General features: G+C 44.9%; 1 protein-coding gene across 2 annotated transcripts in view; it reads left to right on the top strand.

Moving 5' to 3' along the window:
* Positions 1–8,732: 8,732 nt before the first annotated feature.
* The window catches only part of SSR2 (signal sequence receptor subunit 2), a 34,969-nt gene continuing 17,995 nt past the window's right edge, over positions 8,733–25,706 (top strand). The window contains exons 1-3 of one of the 2 annotated variants that reach the window (XM_069652813.1): positions 8,733–8,808; positions 10,219–10,373; positions 11,934–12,032. In XM_069652813.1, coding sequence (XP_069508914.1) covers positions 10,219–10,373; positions 11,934–12,032 — 254 coding nt within the window. In that variant the 5' untranslated portion in view covers positions 8,733–8,808. Of the gene's footprint in view, positions 8,809–8,829; positions 8,984–10,218; positions 10,374–11,933; positions 12,033–25,706 lie in introns of those variants that run through there. The other variant, XM_069652810.1, reaches the window with a different exon arrangement.

The raw sequence follows: 25,706 nt of genomic DNA, 5'->3' as shown, positions 1-25,706 counted from the left end.
GTTCATTGCCGTCTGAGAGTTGAGCTCGAAGTATGTACTGGTCGTCTCCTGCAGCTTGTCCACAAGCGCAGGGTCACCCAGGTAATAGCTATTTAGGCGCCAGCTCGGCGGTGGAATCCGCCTGGATGTTGTGAGTGTCAGTTCTAATGGGGAGTGGTCAGAGATGCCCCGGGGGAGAATGTCTATTTCTTGCGCCATATGTAAATCAGTTGCTGGGATGAAGAAATAATCTAGCCTGGAGAGCGAGGCATGTGCCCCTGAGTGGAAAGAGTATTCTCTCGTGTCCTGGTGGAGTACTCTCCACACGTCACATAGACCTAGTGCATTGGCAAACGTGGCAAGTCTGGTGGGAACATTGGGGTTTCTATTCCTCAAGTGTGATCTATCAAGGGTCACGTTCATGACTTCATTAAAGTCACCTCCCAGGATCATGAGGTTGGATGTGTCGTTTGCGATTAACGGGGCAATGTCGGTAAGCAGCGGCTCAAGCAGGGTAGGGGGTGCGTAGGTCGCTATCAAAGCGATGTAGTAATCCCCTAGCTTGCCTGCCGCGTAGATATATCTGCCGCCTGTGTCATGGGTCACTGACGTGAGGTGGAAGGGAAGGTTTTTGTGTACCAGGATCATGACCCCTCTTCAGCCTATCACGAAACCTGAGTGAAGTGCCAACTTGTAGTTTGTGCGTCTGAATAGGGTACAGTCAGTGCCTGCAAGATGGGTCTCAGACAGGAACACTATGTCAGCCCCCCGCCTGTTGAGGAATTGCCGCACCAGCCGACGCTTGACTGTGCTGCCCAACCCATTAACGTTCCAAGTCATGAGCCTCAGTGTTCTGAGAGCGTCGTTACTACCACTAAGTGATGCCATGGGTGTTCGTGATGGTCACTGCCTGTGTTGCCGCCAACGGTGTAATACGCCAGCTGCAGATACGCCCGTAGGCGAACACTGTCTTATCTAGCCTCATCATCCTATGCGTTTGACGGGTCCTGTCTGTAACTAAACCTAACAAATCCCAAATCCCCAACCCCCCTACCCATACTCCACCCAACTAGAATCATCGGTCGCCCGAACAAAAAAAAAAACACTGGTGTCAACTGGACACCTTACATGCGTTTATCCTAACTTCAAGTATAGGTAGCCTCCCTCGGGTTGGATCCCAGGGGGAGAAGGCCCTCTCTTTGGGTGGTGCCTAGGGGGGAACCGCCACGGATAATACCCGTGGAGGGGGCTCTCTTTGCGTCGCGGTCTTGGGGCATACCGCGACCGCATCAGATAAATGTATGTAGCCTACTGTTGCGAAGGTGCGTGTAGAGAGAGTAGAGCAGTAGCTCAACCTGGGTGACCCAACGGGACCTCGGGCATCCGGCCGGCCTCGGGGCAGTGGTCAGCCTCCCCGCTCTTCCAGTGGGTGCTGCGCTGGTGGTTGCCGGACCTCCCTCTGTTGGTCTGGTGGAGGCCTTCGGTTCCTACCCCTGTTGTCGCGGGGGGTCGACCAGTCTCCGTCTATGTTTTGTTCAGCCCAGCGCCAAGCCTCCTTGGAGTCATTGAAATGGACCGTTGCCCTTTATGGTAAATCTTGAGTTGCGCAGGGAAGAGCAGGCCATACTTCACCCCCATTGTTTGCAGTTGTTTATTGAGGTGATCGAAGGAGTGTCTCGCCTTTTGCACTTCCCTGGTGTAGTCGGGGAAAAAGGCAATTTTGGAGCCGTTAAACGTGACGGTGCCTTTTGCGCGCGCATGCTGCAGTAGGGCATCGCGATCCCTGTAATTTAAGAATTTTGCAATTTTCGTGCGTGGAGGTGCACCGGGTGGGGGTCTGCCGGTGGGCACTCTGTGTGCCCTCTCAATGGAGAAGAACTTGGAGAAGGCGTCTGGCTCGTACAGATCAGTCAGCCATTGTTCTAGAAAAAGTTCCATGCAGGAGCCTTCGGCCTTCTCAGGTATACCAAGTATACGCACGTTGTTCCGCCTTGATCTGCCCTCTCCATCTTCAATCCTGTCCTCCAGTACCTTTAGTTTGGATGTTACGTTCTGGAGCTGCTGTTGCATAATGTGCATTCTATCCTCTGTGTTGGATATGCGATGTTCCACTTCCCCGGTGCGTGCTGTCAGCTTTTGAAGATTGTGAAGGAGGAAGGATACATCCATGCTTATCCCGTCCATTTTCTGCTCCATTGATGAGCAGGAATCGGCTATCGCAGCCATAATGTCCTTCAGTGAAATTCCCTGGTCCGTTTCCATCTCATCCGCGGATTGCGGCTGGGGGTCTGCCGCCAGGGGTGGTTGGATGGTATACTGATCCATCCTGCTTTGTGTGCAAAGTTTCCTCGCCTTGTCTTTCCCCATGGTACCGATTCCACTAGCTGCGTATGTCTGTCTTGCATGCCGTCGCCTCCTGGAGCAGAGCTCAGGGGGTGGGGGGAAAAGCTCGCCCACGCTGTCCCACCGCTCCGGCACCTCTTCCCCGTCTGTGGCTCACAGGTCTGCCTCACACAGTGGGTCGCACGGGAAGGGTGCCCCTAGTTCTTGAGCAGGAGTGCTGCCTGCGGGGGTCGCGGTCTCCCACTCGGGTGGATACGCGCTCCGTTCTCACCTCCGCACTGGTTCGCTATAGTCCGCCTGTTGGGAGGGACACCGTCCCGCCGGGACCACCCCTCCTCCGATCTCGACTGCGGAACAGTAACAGGCTGGATTCCAAAGTCGCACGGCCTCACTTCAGGGCATTCGTCCGTGCGCGCCGGCGGTCATTTTGGAAGCTGGATGTCGATCACCACGAAACTTCTCGTGGTCGTATTTCTTGGAATCGGCTGCGGATTCCTCCGCTCTACGCCTCGTTTGTGCCCAAGGGTATCCGACACCCTATGGGGTTATTGTCAGCTCTTATGTCGTCGAATTTCAGGCTACTTTATCAGGATATTTGCTGCGGTCGCGGGAGCCGAGGAGACCTACGTCCTTCTCATCCCACGGCTAGCCACGCCCCCCTATTTTATTACAAATTTGATATGTATTGTTGTCGGACCCATGGGCCTACTGACTAAATATTTATTTTATGTTCAATTGTGTGCCATATAGTAGATTTACTCAAACATAATTGACGATAGCCACGTACTCTAGCAGGAGTATGGCTCCACATAATTTAATTTTAAATTTGTTCATTGAGGGGACCCCCTTTTGTGTGACACTTCAAGATGGAGGGCATCCATCTGTTAAGGGACGTATGGCAGAGGGAAGACTGGTTAGTCAGGATAGACCTCAAAGATGCATATCTGAAGATCCCAGTATCACAGGAGGATCGGAGATTCCTACGGTTCTGGTGCACAGGCCAGAAAGGGCAATTCACATGCCTCCCATTCGGTCTGGCATGAGCCCCCTGGGCTTTTACTAAGTTAATGCGGACGGTAGTGGCTCATCTCAGAGAGCAGGACATCAGATGGATAATATATTTCGACGACTTTTGTCTGATTGGTCAAGACAGGAAAAGACTTCTAGAACAAGCGGAGAAGACAACCCATTTATTACAGGATCTAGGATTTCTAATTAACTAGGAGAAATCTGTGTTAGTACCGGTGAAGAGTTCCTAGGTTTCGCTGGAACCATTTATGCCCCGGGGGGCTGAGTGGGGAGCATTGCACGCTTCTTCCCATGGTTTTTCCTGCTCTCAGCCTCCGGCAGCATTTTGTTATCAGCACAGCGTTCCGGGGGCAGGTTGGCTCCACCTCCGGAGGGGAAAGGGAGTTTTCTTTTCATGTTTCTCTGGTGGAATTGTGAGACACAGTGAATCTAACGGCCCGTTCCTCAGGGGATTAATTGTTTGTTCTCACCTATTGGTAGGTTTTTCTCCTGACCTGCAGATATATATGCTCAGCAAGTGGCGTGTCTGTTTGTTGTTGCTGCACACCATGGGGAAGCGCTCTGCTAAACTCAGGCACCTTGCCCTGTCCTCTTCCTCTTCTTCCACTTCACCTGACCTTTGCAGAAGATAAAAGAAGAAATCAAGGCACTTTTCCTTATCTAGAAAAGACTTAAAGAAGTTGCTAAGGCATCGTGGCGATACACATGGGCACAAGCACCGACATTGGTCATTGTCATCATCCTCAACTTCTGGCACAGAGTCCTCCTCTGCCGCTTCCTGTTCTTCATCAGCTGATGTAAAAGGGAAATATCTGGACAGGGAAGAGGTGGGGGAAGTGCTTGCTCAAGTTTGGGACTGCATGAGGCTTTCAGAGCCCGTAGTGCCAATATAAGCATACCCCAAGGTAGGGTTAATTCCAGCTTGAAGAAGGTTAATGCTGGTGCACATCTGGCTCTCAGGGCAAATATCTATGGCTCCTACATGGCAGAGACTGTTCTGAGTGGTTTCAGGAAGTTAAAAAAAGGCTGTGGATGGGGGTTCTGACTGTGCCCTTCGGCTGATGGAGATGCAGCGACAGGTTGAACTTTTGTCCGATCTAGCATTTGATGGAGTGTGTGGCTCGGCCATGACCATGGGTGCTGGTGTATCGGCACGAAGGCATGTGCATTTGCGGGATTGGAAAACGGAAGGTTCTCAGAAGGCGACTGCCCTTAAACTTCCGTTTGAAGGATCCAAACTTTTTGGTGATTTGCCAGAGGATAAAGTGCATAAAGTGTTTCGTGCTGACAAACACACTGACAAGTTACAGCGCAAGTCTACCTCGACGGTCAAGAAATCTTCCTCTGGTGCGGGGCCCGGACGGTCTTTACCTGGTTCCTCCTCCCACTCTTTTTTGAGATCAAGGGGGGCCATGGTCCTCCGTGCTCTTCGCGTCCAGGCCCGGTACAGAAGTCCTGACGGTTTGGGCAGGCCAGTGGGCGGGCATCTCTGGCTGTTTTTTCCAGTATGGGACAGGTGGGGATTGGATTCCTGGGTTCCGGACACCGTTCGGAGGGGTTATCGTGAGCTTCCTGTCTCCCCCTGTCCAAATTTGCATGCTTCAAACTGTTGTTCCCAGATCACTGACCAAGAGGTTGGCTATGGCAACTGCTCTTTCCGAGTTGTTACTGAAGGCAGCTATCATGCCCATTCCCTTCCCGCTCCGGGGTCAGGGTTTCTATTGACAGGTATTTCTGGTCCCCAAACCTTCAGGGAAGTCTCGCCTCATCTTGGACCTCAAGACTCTGAACTGCTTCGTCCGGAAGGGACGCTTCAAAATGGAAACTTTGCAGAACATTCTCCCGACGTTGCACAGGAGCGACTGGATGGCATCTCTGGATCTCCAGGATGCATATTACCACATGGCTCTCCACCGCTGCCACATGAAGTTCTTCTGGTTTGCAGTGGATTGCCGGCATTTTCAGTTCTGAGTGCTCCCGTTCGGGTTGCGTTCGTCCCCCTGGCGGTTCATCAAGCTGGTGGCTCCCCTGGTGGCGCATCTGCACCTGAGGGGCATTCAGATTTTTCCCTACCTCGACAACTGGTTGGTCAAGGCGGCCCTCCGGAAGACACTCCTGACTCATCTCCAGCTGGTCTGCCAAGCATTACGAGACTAGGGGTTTCTGGAGAACTGGCAGAAGTCTCATTTGGAGCCATCTCAGCATCTGGTTTTCATCGGGGCTCAGATTTGTACCAGGATGGGGAGAGTTTTTCTGTCCCAGAAGCGGGTCAATCGCCTCCTGGCTGTTATGGGTAGGGTTCTCAGGAGGCGGTATGTCACAGCTCGCCTGTTGCTCATGCTTCAGGTGTACATGGCATCTTGCGTGTTTCTGGTTCCTTGGGCTCATTTTCATCTGCGTCCTCTAGTGTCTTATCTGCCTTCCCACCGGCTCCCGGCCTCTCAGGCTTACAAGGCCTTGATCCAGGTGTCTCTGGCTCTGAAGGGCTCCTTCTTATGGTGGTTGCAGGTTCCAAATCTCTGGGCGGGGTTTCCCCTGGTCCTTCCTCCTGTGGCCACTCTTACTACAGACGCCAGCGGAAGGAGTTGGTGGGGCAACGATGGGCGTCCTCTCGGCCCAGGGGTTGTGGGCTCCGAAGGAGGGCTGTCGTTCGTCCAATTGGAGAGGGTTGTGTGCCACTCTCCGGACCGTGTTGTACTTCAAGGTGTTTCTGGAAGGCCGGGCAGTTTTGGTCCGGACAGACAATACCACGGCATTGGTATATGTCAATCGCCAGGGGGGGGTTCGGCCTCCCCTTGAATGCTCTGGCAGCTCTGATAGGTTCCTGGGGGAGTTGCATCTGGTGTCCCTGGTGACCTCTCATGTCAGGGGGGTGGACAATGTTCGTGCAGATCTACTCAGCTGCCGGTTCCCCTCCTCTGCAGAACTGGTTCTGTCGAACAGGGTGTTTGCAGAGATCTGTGTCAGGTTTGGGATCCCCGTTCTGGATCTCTTTGCCTCTCCGTCCTCTGCGAAGGTTCCTCTCTTCTGCTCCCGGTTTCAGGCCGAGGGTGCTTGAGGTGTGGATGCCCTCTCTGTACGGTGGCCTCTGGGTCTTCTTTATGCATTCCCTCTTCTCCCCCTTCATCCCAGAGTGGTTCAGCACATCAGGGAGAACGGGTCGACTGTGTTGTTGGTTGCTCCGTTCTGGCCCCGCCAGAGCTGGTTTGCCTCTCTGTTGGAACTTCAGTTCCGGGAACCTTGGCTGATTCCGAAGTGGCCTTGTCCCCTGCAGGCGGGTTTGGGGTCCGACAGATGTAATGGGCAGTATGGCTATTACACGGTCTCAGTTGTTGTCCCAGGGGTTTTCGGGTCCTGTGATCGAGTCTATCATAAATGCTTGTAGGCCTTCTTCTCTGAAGGCGTATTGCAGGCACTGGGGCCATTTCCGGGATTGGTGTGGGCGGTATAGGATCCCCCCTGCGTTGTGGTCTCCCTGCTATTCTCTGGGTCATCCAGGATGGTTTTGACAAGGGCCTAGTGATCTCCATGCTTCGCTCCAAATGGGCCTCCATTAAATTCCTCTTGGGGGACTCTGATGGCCACTGTGATGCGTGTCCCGGGGCTGAGGGGACAGGCCTCTGGGGCTCCGGAGAGCAGCGCGGGCAGGACGTGCAATAAGACACGGGACACCTGTGCTCTGTGGCCAGAGCGGGAACTGTCCTTTGCAGGCTTTTCCCGCACCTTTATTTCGTTGCCCATGTGATGCTCATCACGTGGACATCACAACCACCTGGATGGGGAAGTGTTGGTTGGGAAGATGCTTTGGGGTCTCTCTTCTTCCCGTCCTTGTACTTATAAAGGCCTTCCCCCTTGGGATCTTCCTCTTGTCTTGCGGTTCCTTCAAGGGCCGCCTTTTGAGCCCATTTCTGAAATTGACATCAAGCACCTTACACTGAAGACTGATTTCCTTATTGCTATCACATTTGCCCGCAGGCTGGGGGAGATTGGGGCTCTTTGTGTCATCCCCCTTTCCTAAGGGTGCTACCCCGGACTCTGTGGTTTTGTGGTGTGATCCGAAGTTTCTGCCTAGAGTTGTGTCTCAGTTTAACACCTCTCATGATCTAGTTCTCCCTGCCTTTTTTCACGATCCACAAACCAATGGAAGAGGTGGCTTGGCATGCCATTGATGTGCAGCGGGCAGTTCTGGAGTATTTGGCTCGGACTGCTCCTTTACGGCAGTCTGATAGTCTCTTGATTACCTTTGGCACTGCTGGTGCAGGTCGGAAAGGCCTCAGTGGTTTCCATTAGCTGATGGATCTGTGTTGTTGTTGTCTCTATGGCGGTATCCAGTTAAAATTTCAAATGAACAATTTCGAATGCCTTTTTGTCGAAAAAAAAATGTCGAACAAAAATGTTGAATATTTTTTATAATTTTGTGCTTTTTTTTGGTTTAGTAGAAAAAAGGGTCAATAAAAAAACAGGGGGTTGGAGTGGGAACCCCCCATTAAAAAAAAAAAAATGATCGACATTTTTTTTCTGCATTTTTCATTCGAGAAAAATGCATTCGAAATTGTGACATTTGAAAATGTCACTATAAACCCTCAATGGCCTATGTGGCTTCTGGTCTGCCTGCGCCTGCCCACATTCAGGGTTGCTCTACTAGGGGCTTCGCTGCCTCCTGGGCAGATGCAAGGGGGGTTTCTCTGCAGGAGATTTGTAGGGCAGCCACCTGGGCTGATCAGAGCACTTTCATCAACCACTATTGGTTGAGTGTCTCCCACTCTGGGGATTGTTCCTTCGGGGTTGGGGTTTTGTCTGTGGGGATGTGAATCGGAGTTATTAAAGGTGTCTGTTTTTGTTCTGCACTTTCTGGCTCTGTGTCTCTTTGGGACCTTTCTGGTTACTGCTGTGGTATGCCTCATGGGGTAAGTATTAGGATGAGGAAGAGTGGACGTGGAGGTAATGCTGTGATTACTTGTAATCTTCATTACTCCTAGTCATACTCTTCCTCCTCAAAGTACGGATGACCCTCCTGTCTCTCCCTGCAGGGAAGGTCCCATGCTCCGCTTAGATATCTTAAACTGGACGATGTGGGTTAAGGGGAGGAGTTATAGGAAATAAAAGAAATGAAGAAGGTCCTATGTCGGAGGCAGGGGCCTCATGAGGTAAGTACGGTGACGAGGAAGAGTAGGGTTAGGAGTAATGAAGATTACCGGCAAGTAATCAGAGCATTCTCCCGCTTTTGGCGACAAAATCTCCCAAGTGCTGCAAAACGGTGTACTGTACCTGTTAACCATCTGGCGGTTATCAGAAGTCAGTGGGTAAGTCTAGTACTTCCAAACCGAGTGTGTTGTCCTTTCTTTGTCTCTTTGCAGGCGAGTCTTCCGTTCTGTCAGGTCCTGTCTAGAGCTCAGTGCTCACGCGCATGCGCTTGTCGTTCTTTCTTCCTGGACATCTTGCCGTAGGAGGTGGAAGGTGAGTTGCTAAGGGAAAGTTAGGGACACAGGCAGCAATGCGAGGTTTTAAAGTAACTGTTTGCGCTCGGTGCTAGATCCCCCTGGAGGAAAAGGTTGCCAAAGGTTCGAGGCGCGATTGTTATGCTCAAGAAGGACACGTCATCGCCCTTCCTTGCTGAATGGGGATATCTCTAGTAAGCAGGGGAAAGCCTGGACTCATGTAGTGACTCTGAGGTATGGGGTGGTTGATATTTACCCTCAAGTGGCTTCAGAATGGTAAGGTATAAACCCGAGTGAGTGGGGAAGTCTCAAATGTGTTGAAACGCACACCACGCCAGCTGCTGTGGACTAAGCCTGGGAGGAGGGCACTGGATCCGTGAATACAGTTACCCGGTGAAGCTGATCCTGTGCAGTTGGCTACAATGGCTATTAACGCATTATTGTAAATAATTAGGTTTTCATATATCTGGACTTGGGCGACAGGATGAGCGGATTCTTTTAGTTGAGCTTGTATGCCATATCGTTAAAACACGGGTTATGTATTGAAGTTTTTGCAACTCCTGGCTACTAGACAAGGAACGGGGCATGTTTGAGAGTTTGTATTTCCATAAGGACACGTCAGCGAAGCAGCATAACTGAGATGCCCTCGAATTGCCCAAGCCTGCCCCCTACTGTTTAGAGTTGTTCAAGCTGAGAAGTTTCAGACCTGGCTTTCTGCTTTTGGAACACTACAGCTCCCCCCGCATCCCCCTTTAAACTTTTTTTTGTGAAGTTATTTATCTCTTCAAACAGCTCCCGTCGTAAAGACGAAGCAAGCCATTGTATGGGAACGGTACCGCATATTTACACTATTTTTTTAAAAATTCATTTAAAATCGTCTACAGAAAGGTAGATTATCGCACGGGGTTTGTGACCTTTTTTTGGTGCATATCGATAAATACTACTATATGCACTCTTTAATTTCGTCATAAAGCACATGATTCGCTTAATGTACAGTTTACTAATGTATTGACCGCCCATGCCGAACCCATCCCGGTGTGTCTGTTTGGTCTAGATCTGTACACGACCGGAAACATTTAGAATCCCGATCGACATATTTTTCTGTATTCCTCGTTAGGCGGTGCATTTACTTTCTTTCGAGCCTTCTAATTCTGTGTATTTCTCTTGTGAATGAAGTAAACATAATTTTGTTTTATAGCCCGGGTAGTACATATTTTGTTTATTCATTAGCTTTCAAATAGTTTGCACCGGCATTTTGCTTTAGTGCAAAATGTATCCTGTCCGCAAGTTTAATCACACTTTGAACTTGTTCATGGTTGATATTTCCACCTTCACCTTTTTTCTATGCATGTTGAACTCTTTCACACTAATCGCGTATTTGGAAATCTAGTTATTCAGAACCATTAGTAACTGCCTTCTTTCCTTACAGATGAGAGCCTTGGTGGTCACCGTTGTGGCATTCCTTGCATTTGCCCGTTGTGAGGAGGGGGCAAGGCTGCTTGCTTCCAAGTCACTTCTGAACAGATATGCTGTTGAGGGCAAAGATTTAACATTGCAATATAATATTTACAACGTAGGCTCCAGGTGAGTTTGATCAGTTATTTATGTGGTTTTAGCAAGTGCCTGGCTTTGTACACATCTGCCAGCATCCAACGATCGGGATTTGAAATACCAAACGCTGTTCGCTTTTTGTATGTTCTAAATAAAGCTGCTGAAAAAGCTTTGCAAAGAAGCAGCAAGTTCACCCCCCGATTGTGTATAATTGTTCATATCTCGACTCAATAAGTGTTTTTATTATTTTTATAAATGTATGTGTGGTTGACATACGTCTTGTTTTTATCAATTCTTAAAAATCGAACGCAGCTAGGTACTTTGTTTTGTAGATTTGGTTAACATCAAGGTGTAAACTGATTCTTCTGCAGCAATAAGTGTTCTGACGTGGGCATCCGTACGTCGGTTTTCTTTCTAAAAGTGAGCCTTCCAAGAAGCCCACCAACCTACTAGTGTGGTGTGTATGTGGCATTGCTTGCTTTTCCTTTGGTTGGGAAAGATGTTAATTCTTAAACTTAAATCAGTCTATCGGAGATGAAACTATTGTACTCGCTTGTTCTCAAGTAGTGTTTGAGCGAGTCAGTAACATTAATGTGGCATAACCGCTTATAGAGTAGATTGAGGTGGTTAAGTCGACGATTACTCTTTGCAGTGTGTATGGCTGATTTTGATTGGCTTTTTAATAAAAAACAAAAAATAGTCCATAGGCGCCACTTTGCGAGAACTTGCAAAGCCCATTGACCTGTTCTTTGAGAAGGTACCCACTCGAGAGTCTGCAGCCACACTTTAGCTCACTGTACCTTTCACAGATGGGAAATAACCATTTGCATATCAGTCTTTGTCCCGCCCATATGGGCATTCCAGCACACGAAATGCTATGCCTGTTCCCTTAGGAACAAGACTAGCAACAGCAACCCCATACATGTGTTCCAGCCTTGTTGGGCCTCATTAGTGAGGTGGAGCTGTGCCTCTCTGAGCAAGGGGCCCACGTCGGGATGACCCTAGGAAACTTAGGGTGACTAAACCGAAGTCCCTTAAACAAACAAAAAATAGTCCATAGGTGCCACTCTGCGAGAACGAACACAGCCCATTGACCTGTTCTTTGGGAAGGTACCCACACGAGAGTCGGCAGCCACACTGGACTGCGTGTGTGGACAGGACAAAGACTTGTATGCAAATGGATATTACCCATCTGTGAAAGGTACAGTGTGGCTGCAGACTCTCGAGTGGGTACCTTCCCAAAGAACAGGTCAGTGGGCCGTGTTCCTTCTCAGAGGGGTGCCTATGGACTATTTACTGATTACCTTTTTTAAAAGTGTTACTTTTTCTAGGCTTCTGCATATTGTCTTGTCAAAATGGTGCACTTCACCATGATGGCTCGTGTTGCATGTGTTCCTGTAACAAGGTCTCATATCTTTTCAATTGCCTTCTTGTTTTTCCCCATCCACCTATGTTCTGCTGAAGAGGGGAATAGGAATTGACTGTTTTATATATTGGATGTTTGTGTGTTAGGACTTTTTCTGTTGTTGGGACAAGAACTTCCTTGTTTGTAAGCATCCTCGTTTTATTCAAAATGTTTCTATTTCTTCTCAGCGCTGCTCTTGACGTGGATTTGTCTGATGACTCTTTTCCTCCAGAAGATTTTGGCATTGTCTCTGGAATGCTCAATGTGAAATGGGACCGAATAGCACCGTATCCTTGTTTTCAATGTGCTCTTCTGCAATTTGGTTTAATGAACATGCAAATACATATGTTGGTGTGGTCGCTATTTTAAACTTGCCTGACTAAATTGTGGATATGTAAGAGGATAGGGCACCTTAAGTCCTTTGGCATAGAATCTTGCTTGCGGGTCGCAATGTCCTTTCTGTTAATGTGCATCTATTTTATCCAAAATCGAGAAACCTGCAATGTGTACTTCATTCTAACTCTAAATAGCCAATCATTTACTTTGAAGGCAACCACTTTCTAAATATCTATATAAAACAAGAGGGTTTCAGTAATGTGTTTTTCATTTTTAGATCAAAATAAAGACCCCATAGCCATCTGGCCGCCTTCACAGAGCAAAAAATCAATTTCTTTATAGGCCTATATTTTGTAAACCATGTGATCAGATGTCCAAATCCACAAAAGGCATTATGCTGTAAGAGGATATCAGGCACACATTTCCACCGATATGTTGGTTTGTGTATCACTTCCACTTCCCCAATGACTATACAAGCAATACATTTCCAGCATATATAAACCCATGCTTCATTTGATACTGTAGTGAGATTAGGTGTTCTCCTTCACCTGTTTCTTTATAAAATAAAAAAAAAAGTGATCGAGCAAAGCTTTTTCTCCATCTTCGCTGCAACCTTCTGTAATTGGAGAAGGTAGATGCTGCTTAATTGCCCATTAATAGATATCTCTTTAGTAATTTACCTAACATGCTGCAAATTACATTTTATACAAACACACGTGTTGTGTTTTAATGACTGAGTAAACTATTCTTGATGTTAAAAGATTTGTTAGGCCTTTTATAGCTGATTTCGGTTATTTCTTGTAGTTTATAGTTTAGCATTACAAGTCTGGATGTTAATATATTTATCTAGTGACTCTACATGTGGTTATATATATATATATATATATATATATCGGTTTTGTTTCTGCAGTTCTCATATTAAAGTATCTAGATAAGCGTTATATATTTCCCCACTCAGCTGATGCAATTTATCAGTGTTGGGTTTCCCTCTGCTGTCCAAATGGCAAAGTGTACGTCTGTGTGCCCTTCCAATTGGCTATCATTTTTACGTGGTCACCATTACCTTCCACAAAAGCAACCATTTGGAATAATTTCAAGTTACTTCTTTCCACCCACACTTTCTTGACACAGGACACAGCGGTTCCAGTGTCTGTGAAAAATTAATTGCTGGCTCAACGTTTCAGTCTCTAAAGAGCAAAACGCTGTAGGACGAATGCCTCCTCACGAGCTAAAACTGAAAGTAGGTGCTTTAAATATGCTACTATGCAATCTTATGCCATCACAGCGACTGCAATGGAACAAGGTTGACAAGTATGCGGCTTCAAAGACTCCTCATAGAGGCCAGTGTAATCGATGTAATTTAGATACTGTTCTTATGACAGCAGTTTTTTCTGTTGGAATGGAAAACTACCGGGATAAATATCAGGGGGTTGGTTAGGTTAATTCTTGTAAAAACAGAATCAGTTGGACTAGTGGGCGTATGGAACAGTTTAATGAGGTAATGCAGCATATTATTGAGACCACAGATTGGGATTGGAAGCAATGTTTTTTTTAAATTCCTGGATGCTTTCCTCCCTCGTTAGATGACTTAAAGTTAACAGTGGTCGAAATTGGGATTTGTTCACCAGGAGCAAAAAGCAGCTCCTGGTTATCTGGCATAATCAGTTAGGCAGGAGCTACCTGTGGGGAACCAGCAGCTAATACGTAGCGCAGAGCAAATCTAACTTTGAGCAAGATGCAAACTCTTTTGTCCATTATATATTATCCAATATGCTCTAAATGTCCCTTGGGTGAATTCTTTATTCTCCTTGATATACTTTCCCAAACATACACAGTTAATATCAGATAGCTAAGGTTGTATGGCACCACTTGCCACAGAAGTCCAAAGTAGCTCCTGGTAGTTGTTGGTTTCAAGCTTACCAGGCTCCCCTTGGGTATAACGGGAGCTAAATGGCTCCTGACAATTTCGAACCCTATTTAAATTGAATAATTCTAAGAGGAAATATCTAACCATTTTTCTACAAAAGAGAATACACGGTGGGCACCACTTCTGTACACTAGTTCAGGGGTAGTTTAATCAGTAGTGTACAAGAACTTAAAGGCGCCCTCCAGAAACCTGATGTACATCAGTAGAAAAACCGAAAGCAAAGACATACCTGGGGTCGCCAAGAGTGTAGTGAACACTACTGCATATTATAACAACTATACATTTTTGTTACAATCGATATCATACTATCAATATAGTGGACCCATAATCTTGTGCATAAAACTGTTTGTTTTTCATTATTCAATGTTTTTGTGCAGAAGCCCTTGCCAATGCATTTTGGACCGTGTGTCCTTCAGGGCAGGCTATAAATGCACAATGTTAAACAAATGTTTCAAGTGTGGATGATTAATACATGTATATCTTCTTGAATATACTAATAAGCACAAAACTATGCCTGGTAATAAGGATAGAGAGAGGGTAGCATCGATCTTGGAACGTTTAGCTCGTGGTTGTATTCAGGTGGGGCCAGTGATTCAAGAGTCTGAAGAGCCAAGCCTCTGGGATCCCTGTAATATAATGATGCCCGTTGTAAACAGATATTTATGCATATAGTATGCTTACTAAAAGTAAGGGAGAGATTGAAAATAAACTGGTAAGGAGCAAAAAAGTGTCCTCCTACCACAATTGTTTGTTGACTCTCGAGAAAGGTTCCTACCCCCTGCTATCTGGTATTTCAAGTAGGTTGCTCCCAACTCCTGCAAAAGCGAGTGTGTATCCTTAACATCGATAAATGGGCAGTTATTTATCTACATTCACAAGGGACATAAAAGTGGTCTTCAGCTATATGCTTTGCTGAATCTTCAGGGGAGAAGGGCAGCGGTTCCTGTAAATGATGAAGAAACACAAGTATGCTTGTGAACTGGCATGCTTTCCGTAAGACTAGATCAGACGATCTACAAAGTTACTGTGAAATATATAGTGAGTGCGACCCACCCAGTCGGTCCGACCTCAGATGGAGATGCGTACTTGAATATTTCGTATCTCTGGTGTATCAAAGCCGGAAAGCAAGGACTATTCGTACATTTTGGGCGGCCTCAATGCCTTGGAACGGAAACATTACCATAGCAACACATGCAAGAGTGTTTATTGCGTGTATCCAAGGACAACTACGCAACGCATCGTGATAACGACGGAGTCCTGTTGCACCACATAGGGCGTATCTATGCCCGAGGAGTAGCTTGTATGCGTCAAAAATACATTAAGCACATGCTAATGTGCAGCTATGTGTGCACACACTAATGTGCGGTATCCAGGGTCTAAAGTGGATACAATACCTGCTATTTGGTAACGTAATTTCTCTGGGAGACGCATCAATCTGCGTAAATATTCATGCCTTCATCTAGACTAGCGGTCTCGAAAAACAATGTTTTACATATTTTGTCAACAAAAAAACCTCTATCATCAACATGTACAGATTGATACAGTGTAGTTAACGGTCTCTCCCTAGCTTGTTCGCAAAAGGTCCCTCTAGTCACACATTGGTACACGTTCAGGAGAAGGTCTGCAATAGTTACATCAATAACCTCTGTGTATCTGTTCAAGTGTATTAGGATTTACAAGTATATGAATATCAGCTTGTCAATCCTAAGCAGCGACAACATATGGACATTGACAATGTATTTATGGTATGGAATGAAACCAGGGAAACTCTCAGCATACCTCAACATTATTGACAATCTAATTCAGTTTACATCTGAGATTGGAAATCCAGGCATCCATTTTATGGATATTCGGTGCTCTCCCATGGCTCCTGGCTTCAACAGCTTCTTATACCACCAACCTACTGCTCGGAATAACCTCCTCCATAGGGTGAGTTTTCATCCTCTGGCCACTATTAAAAGTTTACTCTCTAGGCTACGGATCAAGCGCATAGTGAATGATGAATACATTTTAAAGAAAATGGATACACAGATGACAAATTGATGTTACCCAGAAATAAAGTTGATACTAAACAACGGTCATCTCTCTTGACACCCAATAGTGCCGCAAGATCGTCAGCAGGCGCATTGGTATTTGTTAGCAAATACAGCCAAGAATAAAGAAAACCATACTTGAGCTTTGGTCCTTACTAAATTGTGATAATAAACTCCAGGATTTCTTCACAGAAAAACCTATTTTTGCATTTCAACGAAGCAACAACTTTAGAGACCTCCTGGTCAAAACACAACCTTAGAAAGACAAACGAGAAGGCGTACCTATCCCTGCATGTCATGCAACAATTGCAAAATAGCATTATAAAAGGGACTCTGTCACACATCCACAGACAGAGGAGAAAAGATCAAATTGCACATGTAATGCTGAGCATGTAATATAGTCCATCAAATGTCCATGCAGTCTCCTCTACATCAGTCAAACCAGCTGCAAAGCCAGGATGAGGTGGAATGAACATAAATCTAACATTAGAACTAATAACCTGCAGTCTCCGGTTTCCAGACATTTCCAACAGACACCAATACACCAATTATCGCAAATCGGATTTCACATTTTTTAATAGTGATCAACACCACTAATCTAAGAATGAGTACAAGTAAAAAACTTGAGCAAAGGGAAGCTTATTGTTTCGATAGACTCAACAGTCTCTTCAAAGTGGCCTGAATGAAGAGTTAGATCTATTTTGTTGCTTAGTTTATAATTTCTATTCTTTCATCACATGATTTCACTGATTCATGTAACGTGGTCCATATGTTGTCACTGTTTATGATTAACAAGTTCATTTAATTGATACATGGGTGGCACTGTTGTCCCTCACACGACTAAAAGGGAGCATAGAGGCAGTCTTTGCTGCACGACTGGAACGACGGTTGTACGGAACATAAATTGAGCACCAGGTGCTTCACATACTTGTAAATCATATTGTTAGTCTGTGTTTTGTACATAGGTGTGATAAGGCGGTGGAAAGGAAGGAAGGAAGATCAGAGCCAGGACAAGGCCTCTAGCAAGAAGCCAATCAGACCTTGGGGCATGAGGTCATAATGGAGGGAGGGAGGTTACAGCCTGGGAGCGACAGACAACTGGGCCAATGATAATGCTCTAAAACAAAGGTTCCAAGAATGTCACCCTGATGCAGGCTTCTGGTGTTTGTTTTTGAATTGGAGAGAAGAGTTGGAGGAGGGCCCGGGGCCTGAGGAGGAGGTGACCTATGAGTGGGCCTATTGACCTGCGGCCATAACGAAGCAGTGGTTCAAGTTGCACCCGTTGTGCCCCGTTCTGTTGTAACCCGTTTATAAAGACTTGATAAGAAATGTATTCAAAAGAAGAAGTTAGCCATGAGAGAGTTGCTGCCGACAGTCCTAACGGCACTAGAGACCCAGCTGGAGGCGTCTGTCATCCGACAGCCTCATCGAAGGAGCCGTCGGGTCCATGGCGCCCCTCCATAGCCCCCAACTTCCTGGAGGAGGAGCCGCGGCGCAAGCCTCTTCTGCTGACTGACGTGCCGGCAGGGAGAGGGGGCCCGACTCTACGAGTGAATCGCAAGCATCAGGCGAAGAAACTGCTGACGGCTTGACAGAGCCCTGAAAACAGTCGTCTTCCGAGCGAGCGGAAGAAGGAGCACTCGCAGCTGCTGTAAGTCACCGAGGAGGGAGCCGGAAGCCAAGGTGAGCGTCGAGTGAATGAAAGGAAGAGTGGATGAACAGAATGCACGGTCGTTTGCCTAACGGTTGTCTGTGAAGTCTTTCCAACAGGGGCTGAGCCCAAAGGAGGCTGGAGCACAACCAGCACCAATGGGGGCGTGAACTGGAGACCTCCTTTCTGGAGAGCAATAGAGAAACGAATAGGGAGGATTGAGAGACAATATGAGACTTTAAGGAGTTGAAGATGAGTGATCCCTAGGAAAACAGTTTCCAGAGTAAAAGACAATACCCATCTCCTGGAGAAAGCTCCCGAACACTGTTTGCCTCGACAGAATGGTTCATGACTACAAGTAAACAATCAGTTTATTTTTTTTAAGTAGGAAAAAGGGAACGGCACGTTGTCCCCCCCTTTTTCCCAGAATTAAAGAAGCCTGTTGTTTCTACAAATAAGTCGGTAAGGCTTAAGTGTTGAAGTCTGGTCTTCTCATTTCCTAGTCCCTACAATGGGTATATATGATGGTTATTTAACAGATTTCTACTGTAATACAGAGGTTATTGTTTTTAAATATTGCAGACCTTCTCCTGAATGTGTACTAATAGACGGACGTTATGTGAACAAGGTAGGGAGAGACTGTTAATTACACTAACTGTATCCGATCTGTACATGTCAAAATCAGCAGTTTTTTTTTGTTGACATGTAAAAAATTGTTTTTCGAGACCACTAGTCTAGAGGCATCCATGAATATTTACGCAGAATGATGTTTCCCAGAGAAATTACATTACCAAATATTACGCCTTTTTCACGCATATGAGCTACTCGGGCATAGATACGCCCACTGTGGTGAAACAGGACTTAGTCATCACGTTGCATAGCATAGTTGTCCTTGGATACACGCTATAAACACTTGCGCCTGTGTTGCCATGGTAATGTCTCCATTCCAAGGCATTGTGGGCACCCAAACGTTGCGAATAGTCCGTGCCTCCCAGCATCGATACACCCGAGATGAGAAATATTCAATAATCAAGCACGCATCTCTATCTAAGGTTGGCCCGACTAGGGCCAACTAGAATAGGGATTCTATATTTCATGGTATCTATTTGTAGATCGCCTGATCTAGTCTTATAGAACACCAGTGTAACATGCATACTTGTGTTTGTTCGTTATTTACATGCCCTGCTGCCCTTCTCCCCTGAAGTTTCAGCACAGCATTCATTGCCTTCATGGTAAGAGCAGGCACCTAGCTGAAGACCATTTTTGTCTATTGTGAATGTAGATAAATAACTGCCCATATAGCGATTGTTAAGGATACACACTTGCTTTTGCAGGAGTTGGGCACAACTTTCTTGAAATACTGGATTGCAGGGGGTAGAAACCAATCTCAAGGGTCAACATAGATGACAATTATGGTAAGGGGACATACACTTTTTTTGTTTTTTTTGCTCCTTACCAGCTTATTTTCAATCCCTCCCTTTTAGTAAGCATACTATGTGCATAAATACTATGTGCATAAACATCAGTTTACAACGGGCATCAGTATATTACAGGAATACCAGAGGCTTGGCTCTTTGAGCACTACAGGCTCCACCTGAATACAACCACTAGCTAGACGTTTTGAGATGGACGTTTTGAAATCGGTGTTACCCTCTCGATCCTTATTACCAGGTATAGTTTTGAGTTTATTAGTATATTCAAGAATAAGATATATTGCTGTACATACATTAATCTGTTAGTCCACACTTGAATCATTTGTGTAACATTGTGTATTTATAGAGCCTACCCTGAAGGAGACTGGGTCTGAAATGCATCAGCAAGGGCTTCTGCACGAAAACGATGAATAATGAAAAATAAAAATGTTTTACCCACAAGTTATGGGTCCACTATATTGATTGTATGATTCTGATTGTATCAAATGTATAGTTGTAATATGCAGTAGTTTTCACTGCACCCTTGCCGTCTCAGGTCTGGTGACTACTTAATCAGACATTTGCTTTGCTAACTGTCTAACCTGCTGTTAAAATCAACCCCTCACCAAAGGGCAATAATCTGGATGTATTTTTCAAACCATTAATTTTCCTAAATCTTGACAAACCTATGTTATCCCCATTCATAAGAAAGGCCCAACTTCTGATCCCAAAAGCTACCGCCCAATTATGATCATTGAAGCTGATTAAAACATTTTTGCATTCCTGTTCTTATCCCATAGTTGGGCACTAGAGAAGGAAATATTAAAGAACCGGATCGGATTTCAAAGAGGCCTTGGTACATCATTGATTGGGTTGATGGTAAAATGCATGCAAGAAATGGCCTGGCCAGGAAAATGATTGTTTTCAGTGTCACTAGATCTTATAGCAGCTCTTGACACAGTGAAACGAGATATGCTTTAGAGAGTAACCTAGCAGGCTAGTGCATTGATGGAAGGTTTGCTCTCGATTATCGTTAAACTTCATGAAAGCTCTACTAGTGGGTTTTGATCGCACCCTAACAAAATTGAGACATCTGTAGGATTGATACAAGGGCCCGTATTGGCCCCTTGTTTCTGTTATTTGTTTATGGTTGACTTGGGAGAGGTATTGGACACATCAGCTTGTATAGCTCCAAAGATGGGATGCCAACGTTCAAGTTGGGTTTCGTATGTAGATTTTAGGCTGTTTGAGGCTACTGGTATTGGCCTGCAGAGACTGATAACAGCGTTTGGGCACTATGCAACAGCGACTGGCATGATAATAAATCAGACGAAAATGAACGTTCTTCATTTCTCCCCTTCTAAGTGGGATCAGCGTTTAACCTGACAGGATAATAATGAACACTTATTAAGGGTGGATAGCCTGATCTATCTGGGCTTTCCTGTCTTGAATATGCCTAATGAAACAAACGCTGTTTTGCAAATTCTCAGTAGCCCCTCTAATCGAGTACTATGAAAGTAACGTACCAAATCTGCTGTATGGTGTGGAGTTAATGCCACCCTGGCTTCTAGAAAGTTAGAGGCTTTAATTTGGTGGTAGGCCTTGGAGATACCAAACTGCACTCCATGTGCATTCGATTAGTTACGAATTGGCCCTCAGTCCTTGTCAGTAAGAGTGAAATGGAAGATCTTGGGATTAGTCGATTAAGATTGTGAGTGCCCCAGAGAATTCCTTATATGCAGAGCAAAATTCTCTGATGGGAATGCGAGGGCACATTACCATTAATGGTTTGATGGATTTCTCCCTGATGATTTTACAAGGAATGGACCTGATGATTTTACAAGGAATGGATTTCTGTTTTTGAATTAAATAATCCTAGAAAAGTAAAATTAGCATTGTATAGGGCTGATTGGATTCAAACCATGGAGGAGATGCATGGTCTGCAATCCTTGCAACATCTCGAATTGGAACATAAAAGATGGGCGTGCTTGCTCCTTACCTGGCTCGTTTCCCTTATTTTGCACGAAATATCTTATTTAGATTTCCTGCAAATATTCTGACAGTGCTTTTACCAAAAAGAGGTTTGATTCCTGGGGAGAATGCTTTTTGCCATCCTTGTGGTAATACAATTAGCCGGAGCAATGTAAACGTGGCTACAATGTCCTGCCATGTTGTTTTAATGAATGCTCTACACTTTAGGCAGTTTATTCATAAATTTTTTTATGTGGATGAGGGCCATTAACTACCTCAACCAGTTTGGCAGTCTGCGGTTTCATAAGTAACCTGCGAGTATATACTATTTGAGTGGTTCTTTTGAGGTTTTTATAATGGAATTTTGGAAATATCTGGCTTCTCAGGGTCTCAACTGTGAAGGATCTACTAGTTCACTCAGTTCTATTGGAAGGATAACGAATTGGGATTATACATAGGATGATGGCATGCTTGTTTTAGTTTCATGTATAGTGTCTTGTCTTGTTTTATTCTTATTGCTGTTTTTGTGATATATCCTTGCATGTGAACTTATTTGTATTTATGATTTTGTATTTTTGAATTAAGTTGTAGAGGAGGGTTGGTGTTTTTAGCCGTATACAATAATACAATAAATGTTATTGTATATCTCAGATTAGCAGATGGTTCCCTCTTATGGCACTTAGTTATCTTTTATGGAATATAATCAAATATGTATTGCATACTTCATTGTCATTGAACAGTTTATAAAATAACAGGTGAAGGTGAGTTTCACACTTCACAGTGCCAAGTTCAGGTAATTCTGTAGTCGGTGTTTCAGATAAGAATTTGAAGTGGAGGTATTTTTACTCTTATTGTTGGGAGCAAAATGTCCCATTACCAATGGGCGTATTTTATAAGCCAGTAAAAACTAGAAATCGTGTTTTAGCACTAAATATTTCTTTGCACCTGGTTATTCATGCACATTAAAAGATTAATGTTTACCTTTTCAAATCGGACAGTAATACGTTTCTTTCTCTTGCATTATGTGTGCTACTGTTCCAAATATATCAATAGATCTAGCTATGTTGGTGAATGCAGGGGCACAAGCTCCCATGAGTGTGTTTCCTGTTTTTTGTTTGTAGTATTTTTACCTGCCATGAGTATGTGCCTATTTTTAGGGCGTAAAAGTGACTGATACACCCGTTATCTGTAAGGCTGTCTGTAGTTCATTTATATTTATCCTGGTCTGTAGTCTACCTTGGGTAAGGTGCTGATGGTGTTAAGACATGTAATGTAATAGTTGATTTTTATACGCTTCATTAGGGACTGGGTCAGAGTGTAACCTGTCAGTAATAACGTAAGCTATATTTTCTGTTGCACACCCACCTTTTGAGCAAGGGGAAGGTGGATCAGTTGCCTCCCCTCTATCCTAATTTAAAGGAAAATGGGCTTACCTGCTCCATGGGTGCTGCCGCAGTTCCCTCCCGTTAGCCTCTGCCTCTGCACTCCCTCACCCCGGCACATTAATGAAGCAGTGCCCTGGCTCGGGCCCAAACAAACTTTGCTATGTCAGCCATTTTGCAAACTGCCTTGTTTCCTTAACATGTGCCATTTACACCACACACTGCTGGCTTTACTTGCTACAAACTGTCCTGATCCTACTGTTAACTCCAGCTGGTGGGCTGGTACAGCCTCCCAGCAGTGGATTTATCGGTTTGATAGTATCTTTCTCCCTCTAGTTATTTGCATTTTCCTGCTGCATTAAAGTCAATATCTTCAATCTTGATAAATTGGTTCTATTGAAATGGGGAATCCGATGTATTAATATTGCAGCCTAGCAACAGCAGCAAAGCTAGTCTCAAAATTGAAATGATTCAAACTTTAGTGTTCACTTTTTTTTTTTTTATTTAAAAAGTGTACATAGTCACTGTGTCGAGATGTCCATATCGCACCGTATGCTCAGGGGTACCTGAATTTTGTTAATAGAAAAATGGGACCACTGATTTGGCGGCATAGTAATAGTCCCCCCTTCAAGTCTACAGTTTTCAAACTTGTAGTTGTGACTGTTCATGGCACCAAACAAGTTTTGTTATAGCATACATGATGTTTCAGACCCATGTACAGGGTTCAAAATTGGATTTAAGTGAAGCAGTAAGAGCAATTCACATCCCCTTGCTACTGATTTGGCACTATCCCTTTGACTTAAATGCTGTTTGAGCTTGAGGTAATTTCTGACGGTCTCCTCTAACTTCCCCCTCCCAGCCCCACCAGAAGTTATTGCGCAAGACCAAATGGATCCATTATCCATTTCCTGTGTTCCCTAGTTTCTACACACTCTGGATTTTTATCATGCTGTCATCGAAACAATCTCTAGATGAGTGTGGATGTAACCCAAGAGGCATGTAGAGTAAAATATACTCTAAAGAGTATGAATGGTTCACAATTGAGTAATCCCTTTTGGGATCGAAATGTTGCCATACATCCAACAGACCAAAAACCAGCAATGACAGTTTCAAGCTATTAGCTGATTCACCAGATCCTCCGCTCTGTCAGTGTAGACCTATCTAAATTGCATTACAGAAGGAGATGCATTTCCCCCGTTAATAGTATTTCCCTCCTCGTTGTTGCTTACCAATTGATCCAGTAACCTCACTTAAATTCTTTGAGGTAAAATGAAATGCATAAAAGAGGGCAGATTTGATCCTTCGACCATAAATCTGCCCTTTTTTGTCTTATTAGATGCTTCAACTTGGAAAGTATTTATGAAACATAAATGCTACACATGTTTTTTTTTTCTCACAAGTGAAGGAGAAATTTAACAATCTCTTCTGGTCTTTTCAAAGTCGCTGTGTCTCTTGTAAAGCCACAAACCATATGTCCAAGCTTTTAAGTTATTTATTTCTCTAAGCCAGTGGTATTAAAACTGTGAGGCTGCCCCCACCCCCCACACAGGGCGCAGGGATTGGGCGGGGTGAGGCTCTTCAAAAAGGAAGCACAGTGACTACTTTTCATAGAAAATATAAGCAAATGGGGCACCTGCTGCGATCAAAAAGAATATTTTTACTCGAGGGGGCTCTGCACAATGTTTGAATGCCACTGCTCTAAGCAGTTGGGCTCTTTAATTTGGTGTGTTGAGACCTTCCATTGTGTCTCCCCTCCTGTCTTAAAATGTGCATTTTGTGATCTCTTTAATCCTGTCTTGTCCCGTTGCTTGCCTCTCGCTGTCCTGTCTGCCTGCTCTAGTTGTCCTTTCTAGTGTCTCCACCTCTCCCCTCTCGCACCTACTCTATGGCGCTTTCTGTGTCTATCTTTTCCAACTGCTTCTCTATGACTATCCTGCTCTCCTCACCAAATATGGTTGGAATAAGTTTAAAAAGGACATCCTGGTCTCCAACCCAGGCCTCCCTATCGCTGATACCTACACCAGTGCCTCTAAATGTGCATATAATCGAACATTGAGGACAATAAATGTGCTTCTAAAATTACAAGACGTCCTGAACTCATTACTAGTCACATTGCTGTTTGGTCATCATCAAAGTCCTATAAATCAATTTCTGTCCCGTATTGTCAGCCCTCACTGCTCCACCTTCCCCCAGCCCCTCATAACCACAAGAACCACTCGCGAACCAGCAATTGCCGCCTCATTCAAGCAGATAGAATGTTACCCATGGCAACAACTTGGTGATTACCAAGGATTATCTTCCCTCCTGCTCTCCCTACCATCATGAGTAGCTAATAATAATTTCAGTTATGATTGGCTGATGTGCAAAACAATTCAAAAGGTAACTAACCAATCCCATCAATGGTATGAATAATTTAAGATGTTACTCGTACCTCGTCCTTTTCCCCACCCCCCAAATCCACAGAGAATTAAGTTTGGTTTAGTTGCCCCATCTCATCCTTCTTAATCTTCCCTGACCTCTTGATTTGTCACAGCACCCGGTCTGATAGTTTCAGCGCACTGTGGGATAGTGACTTTCTTTTTTATTTCTTTTTTGCTTTTTGCAGTATTAACTTTTATTTAGGTCTTTAGAGCAATTGACTATCCAGGACTGTATCCTCCTTTCTCGCTATTACTGTATGAAAGCTATCCCGAAGCTTACATTTTATCCTTGACGGGTCTGTCCATTTTTACCTCTGACACTGAAGAAGCTCTTTCATCACAGGTTTCAGTAATCTTCAAGTGAATGTAGATTGGGATAAATCTCGGCAGAGCTTGTTCGAGTTGTCCATAAATTCAATATTCCCCTTTTAGCCTCATTCTGCCTTAATTGCTTCTTTGATTTTAGAATTGTGTCATTTCACTACAATGCTGCTTGGCTACAGATCTGTTCTGTGGCGCTGTGGGTCTCTTCTGTGTGCCCTGTCTTTATTTATGCTGGTTCGTGCTCTTTCAGCAGGAGTTTAAACAAGTCACTCCTGCACCCATCAGAGTTGTTCAACTTGGGCCTCCTTCAGGAATTGGGTTGTTACATTCTCCCTCTGTGCCCTATTTTCTAGGTGTTCAAATTGCAAGACCTTACTGGTATCTTTCTGTTCCTGCAACTCTACAATGATTTTAGGTATTTTGCCCTAGAACATTGTAGGAGATAACCCTATCGCCCAATGTTGCGATCTTGAATGTATTTTCAAATGTGGACGATTAAAGTTGT

The sequence above is a fragment of the Ambystoma mexicanum genome, chromosome 1p (genome assembly GCF_040938575.1).
Source record: "Ambystoma mexicanum isolate Mex_15411 chromosome 1p, UKY_AmexF1_1, whole genome shotgun sequence".
NCBI classification, from domain to species: Eukaryota; Metazoa; Chordata; class Amphibia; order Caudata; family Ambystomatidae; genus Ambystoma; species Ambystoma mexicanum.
Note: the sequence above shows the minus strand (reverse complement) of the source record. Positions and strands in the feature narration are given on the sequence as shown.